General features: G+C 38.4%; 1 protein-coding gene across 1 annotated transcript in view; it reads left to right on the top strand.

The window, feature by feature from the left end:
• The first annotated feature begins 5048 nt into the window (after window positions 1-5048).
• Window positions 5049-6309, top strand: part of LOC137968984 (uncharacterized) — a 5321-nt gene continuing 4060 nt past the window's right edge. The window contains exon 1 of the mRNA XM_068815496.1: window positions 5049-5116. Within this exon, the coding sequence (XP_068671597.1) occupies window positions 5093-5116 (24 nt within the window). The 5' untranslated portion in view covers window positions 5049-5092. The remainder of the gene's footprint in view (window positions 5117-6309) is intronic.

The raw sequence follows: 6309 nt of genomic DNA, 5'->3' as shown, positions 1-6309 counted from the left end.
TCGTCTTGTCCTTGACTCACTCAGACTTCATTATTCTACGACTACGGCACTGTGGTAGCAGTCGTTCGACTCACTCAGTTTTCATTCGTCATCGACTACGGCACTGCGGCACTGCAGTAGCAGTCTTTAAACTAACTCAGACTTCATTTTTCATCGGCTACGACACTGCGGTAGCAGTCGTTCACCTATATATCTTGTTTGGTCGCTGCGGAACCGCAGGAGCAAGAGATTTGTGCCGTTCAAGGTGGGCCGGGTATTCTGCAATCGCTCCTCCCATAACTGGATCGCAAGAATTTGTTACAGGGTCTGATACATGCAACAGGGATCTCTTCGCGCAGTTGAGAGTACATGTCAGAAACCTTAAGAATGTAAAGAATGTGACTAACAAGTGATGGAAGTTAAAGCTAAAGAGAATCAATAATTATTGTATTTTTAATTCCTAATTTAACGGTTAGGATGAAAGCTCCTACATCCAGGAAGAAATAATGATAGCCTGTAACACTCCCTCACACCTCCGTCGTGCCACCCCTTGAACTATTGAATCGCAGTAAAATGCGTAACACCACTTAACACAACGTTTGCCTGAAGGTAGGCCTAGCTACAAATTTCTGGATTTATCATTCAACACATTGTGACAATGTCCAAATATTATCATAGTGCATTCAATATTCGTCGTGCGTTCTCAACGTATATCCTGCACTATACACAATTTTGTGTATCTCGGAGAAAAATGGTGGTTTTTCTTTTTTTTTTTCAATAAACGTAGGAAATTGTTCTTTGTCATCAATTTGTTGAATAATAAAACAATTATCCTGCTCAGGCGACATTCCGCACGATTTCGGAGGATAATTGTTAAATATTTTTAAATCATCTAAAAATCTCCAGGGATATTTAGAAAATTCGGAGATATTTAGAAAAATAAATTATTAATTTTGAGATTTTGCTATGGTTTTTTCTTTGAAAATTGAGATGAAATCTACTTTGAGGCTAAATTAAGTGTCAGCAGTGGTCCGGTTGACCTGTTTAGCGGTTAATTGCTTCACGAATATTATATCCCATGAGTCTCGGTGAGTTACTTTGTAAAGACTGACGCATTCCCGTCTTGCCATTATCGGTTTGTAAAGGCGTTATCGTGATATTTATAGGAAAATGTTACGAAATTATTTGGGGTCTTAAGAGTTTTTTCACGATATTTAGAGGGGACAAGCGAGATATTGAGGAAAAATATCAGGAATTTCCGTAAACATATCTAGGCGTGATATTTGTAACTAAGCTTGCTTGAAGGTGCTTTCGAATTGTATGTATTTTCTTCTTCTTTTACTGATTATCCTGGCCCGCCTCGATTAGTACTGCTACCTGCGGTGCCAGGGGAATAAGGATTCATTGTCAAATAATAAAATATTGTTGTTGTTGTCAAAAAATTATCTCAAACTCAAGTCGTGCTGAGTTTTTGTAACCATACACTCTTGCTGGAAAAATCACTGGGATATGAAATGCGATTTAAAAAGTCTAAAAATGGATCTCGCAATCTCTTACTATATTTATCACTCTCTGCTTGGTTTCCCAATTTTAAATCATTGCAAACAAGCCAGTTTCCTCGCCAAAATACGAAGTAACTGTTTTCAAAACGATGGAGTTTAGTCGCTCACACGACAGATGAAACGGAAACCGTATCGTTTCAAACGCTCTTTTTGAATATCCATCCTTTTTGAATATATGACAACTGCCGTTTCTTATGAGAGTACTGTACAGTGGTGTTGTTGCTATGTGTCAGGGATTAAGACGACGTTTCGAATTCAGCCGTGACTTTCAAGTGAGCGTCTTTAGAGACAACTCTAGCTCAAACCGTCAGCGTTTTTTTTAACAATTACCACACGAATATCGTAAGGCTATCGTGGTGGTTTAAAAAATGTATTGGTATTTACTTTTTCATTACAAAGCAAATATTTGGCTTCAGTTATGACATGAATGAAACTTAGTCACCGTTGAGTTATGCATTGTCCTTTTCCTTGCACCGTTATGAAAAGCTTAGTGCAAACAACTGAAAGTCGATTACAGTGAAACCCCATTATAATTAATACGGTCATCAACGGACCTAAACAAATTGGCCGTATTAAAGGGTGGCCGTATTTCCGGGGTAGGATGAAATTCATGACTAGAGGGCCATAATGACTTTTATCGCGTTTGCACTTCCAAAACAACTTTTCTCTTTAATAAACAGCAGGAATGTACGTACAGTAATTGTTTACACACTTGACAATTTGCTTAGTAGGTAAAACACTTTAAATTGTTAAGTGTATTATTGTACGTTCCGAGCTTATAATCAAAACAAGAACAGGCCCTGCCGCTTACTACACTTCTAAAAAAAGGAAGCCGCCGTATCGTAATTACCTACCTGAAAGACTTAAGTATCAATCGTGTTTTTGATGAAAGCACAATGACTTCATCAATTCGCAATTTCCCTTACTGGATGTTACAGTAGTGTCGAGAACATGTATGTAATGAAAATAGGGAGGAGTGTTGAAGGTCGTGTAAACAGTAAAAGTGACCACACGCTTAATCCGAGCATCGATGGCCCTGATGAGATTCGATTTTGAAAGGGAATGGTACCGTAGTGCAAGTTCTGTTCCCTATCTTACTCCGTCGGCAGGTTGGCATGTTGGAAAAGACGGTTGATGGGCCTTATTATTACGCTACTCCATCTGTTCTCAAACGGTTGTCTGTTTTGCTCTGACTAAGAGATCTTTCATGGATTTTTCTTTGCCATACTATGTAGTATTGGGGGAGGGTGTTAAATATTTCTCTTAGATGTAGATAGGTTTCTACCAGGTGCCATATCGTCGTGAGGGAAGTGGTATTTCAGTGACAACTCTCAAAATTGTGTTACATGTGCGTTTTCATCTCCTCGTGCATGACCTCTTTTTGTTTGAGAATCTCAGCTCAGATCTCTGGATATCCTCTATTTTTTAGGCGTTTTTCAAAACAAGAATGGGAAAAAATTGTTATTCGAAGCGGTAATGCTTTCCCTTTTATGAACCTCCTTGTTACTCCTGGTGTTTTTCATAGTTAAGAATTCTCGCGTTCAATCGATTAACCAAGGCCTACATTTCTTGATGTCTTACGATGGTTTTGACAGCGGTATGATTCCAGCAACTCTTTGAGAGATTTTGGCACTTTATGGTCATTTATCTGGATACTGTGAGTCCCATTTACATCAACAGTGTTTAGCAATAGCCATTTTACCTCCTTTTTGGAACCAATTCCACAGATTCATAAAGGTTTCTTCTTCTTTCCTTCACTTATCGCTTACCTCACTCATACATTTCCTTTCAGTAGATCGAAATGTTTGTCTGAGTCTACGCGAGGGGCTCATATCTAGTAACAGTGTAAAGTGCTATTGCTTTGTGTAAGTATAAAAGATATGCCAGCATATACGTAGGCCATGTAAACAGTGGCCATCAGGACGGCTTTGGGTCAATACAAGTTTCGCTGAATGAATTAACGTTTCAGATGAAAAAATATGAATTTTCCGGTATAGTGGCACAAGAAAGAAAAAGGGCTGTGCAAGATGATTTCGAGACGAGAAAAAGTAGTCTCATACTATATTATCAAACTTTTCCTTTTATCGAACCTGTTCAGGATAATGATTAGAAATGCGGGAACGTTAACGTTAACGATGTTTCGATGAGTGATGGTGTTTGCCGAATTCCTAGAAGACTTGAAAGGGCCAAGGAGCTCAATTTCTTATCTGGTAGTCACAGTTCTTGATAAAGACATAAGTTATATAAAAAAAAACAACGCTGCAGCCTGTGGTGAATACGAGTCTCATGACCAACTCTCCCTTACACGGTCATGCTAATGCTGCCTGAAGAGTGCGGGACTGGATTGTTTGGTATTGATGACAGAGACTGGCCCATCGAGGCAAATTGCGCAAGGTGTTGAAAGTGGCAGTAAAAATATCTTAAAATAAACAATCTATCACTCGCAACATGTTAATGGGAAAATCCCGACGGAAACAGAACCAACGTGGCTTATGTTATCGCGAAAATTCGTGATAGGAGGTTACCATTTCACGGCGAAATTAAGGAAAGCAGCCGATCATGATGAAACACAGCACAGTTTGCAACAGTTTTTTTACAGAATGAGTCCCGCTGAAGTTGGTCGGGATAGTTGTTATGGTTTGTTTTGACCGTGACCGAAAAAAGTAGTTCGCTTGATCAATGCAACAGAGCTTGAGAATGAGTGGGCGAACGTTGTTTATAATAATCATCATCACCAAACTATCGACTATCGATGTAATATTGATTAACTAAAACCCATGGAAAATCGTGCGAAAGTATTATCTGTAACTATTAAAACTGATTTAAACAAAGATTGTGGGGCTATTATATTTCTTGCCTGGTCAATATTTTCGCGGAATGACTGGATTATTATATAAGTATACCTACTAAGTGTCCACTCCGCCTATGTACTTTATATTGAACTGTATCGTGACTTCCTAGGTGAAAAAGGAAGCAGAGGAGGATTATAACTGAGGCACATAACTGAAGCTGCCTTCTAAATCAATGAAGCAACAAGCTAGGTTTTCCATAGGTTTTCAATACGGCTTTTGCCATGATGTATGCGCAAATACAAAAGTACTTTTGGGAGGAATAGTTCAATTACATAAAGTAACCACCTCAGAGCATAATATGATTTGTAAGAAGCCTTCGATTGTGATAACCATGTACCCTTGAAAATGGGATACGCTGGTGGACACCAAGCTAATTGTGCTTCCCTGACCGCATTGTGCTTCCCTGACCGACCGACGCTTACGTACACTGTTAGCTCATCCCACAAAGTAAAAATTGTTCTTAAAAAAGTCACTCCCGAAAGAATCTATGGAATTGAAGCCTCCCTTTTCCTTGGAAAAATAGAGGTACTATTATTTTTATGAGATGTAAAAATTCTTAAGCCATTACAAAAGATTGTTCCCATTTTATCCAAACTCGTATAAATATAAGACAGTAAGCTTGACATGGCCAAACTCTCTTTAGTGGTCATAAAGACTAGGTATTTGAATTGCAACAAGGATCCAGAATCAGTGATCTTGATGGAGTGCAAACTTAGTTTCACAGTAAGTGAAGAGAACAGTTACATTTTATTTTATCTTTGACACCCTTTTAGCTAAAATTTAAGCATCGGGAAAGATTTTTAGGCCGTACCTTTAAGTAGAAAAAGTTACCAAATTAAATGCAGGGTGAATGACAATGACATACCCGCAGGAAGACAGTGGACTCTACTTCTATGCTTTTCTGACAATCAACAATTACTAGTCATGCTTGAGCGTGCGTGGAAACATATAGTAAAATATTACAGTAACACTTAGGACTCAAGCATAGTTACTCGTAGCAACATAAAAGCAAACAAAGTTGTTAAGTGTCCAACCAAACGTTTTTCTACTGTTAAAAATGTTATGGGTATCTCAGTTTGATTTTGCTTTTGCTTTCCTCTTATGGTAAACCGTTTAGATTTTGCCAAATGCGAGTCTGCATGGTCTCTCGTCAGCGTGCTCGTCGAAGTACTCCAAGCATTTATGACTCCGCGTAGAAAACGAATTAATTCTCTCATTTAAGTGCACAGGAACATAAATCACTCATTTTTACCAACCAGACCAATACGCAACACAATTTAGAAATCTGAATCGAAAAGCAAAGAACATAGCCGTTTGTGACGATGTTAATTGAAGAGTCTACAGTGATTAATGGAGCAGGTTTGCTGAACGTTAATCAGATTGTGTCGGCTTCGTGGGAATGCACGCTCGCAAAACTAATGTGGATCGGGTACAACGCCTAACTAAATTTTAGTTTGAGAATAGACCACGTTATTTAGTTTAGCTTGGCTCATCAGTCTCTTTCTATAATTAGCTTGGATTTCTATTCTAAAAATTTTTCGTAACATTAATTTGGCTCTGCCTAAATTAGTAGATATTTTTGAACACTTAATTATAAAATACTGCTATAGCTTACAATGACTAATGGTTCACGTCAATAAATCCTATCAGTAAAATAAAAGTAATCCGCTGAATTTCGAGTTCCTTGCACAGAGAGAATTTAGTGAAAAAAAAAACGCGTTTAGAAAACCGAAATTAGTGTGGGCGACTAAGTGACTACGTCATTTGAAAAAGTGTGCTCAATTTAAATTCCAGTCCAGTTGGTCATCTGAGCGGAGAAGGCGCATTCAAACCTCTCAACCTCGTCTACTTTCCGCGCCTCACTGTTTGACCAAAAGCTTTTATAACATAACTTGGATAAAACGCGCGTTCTGATT

Source organism: Montipora foliosa, chromosome 8 (assembly GCF_036669935.1).
Source record: "Montipora foliosa isolate CH-2021 chromosome 8, ASM3666993v2, whole genome shotgun sequence".
In the NCBI taxonomy this organism is placed as follows: domain Eukaryota; kingdom Metazoa; phylum Cnidaria; class Anthozoa; order Scleractinia; family Acroporidae; genus Montipora; species Montipora foliosa.
The sequence above is the reverse complement of the archived record's forward strand: the minus strand, read 5'-3'. Positions and strand labels throughout refer to the sequence as shown.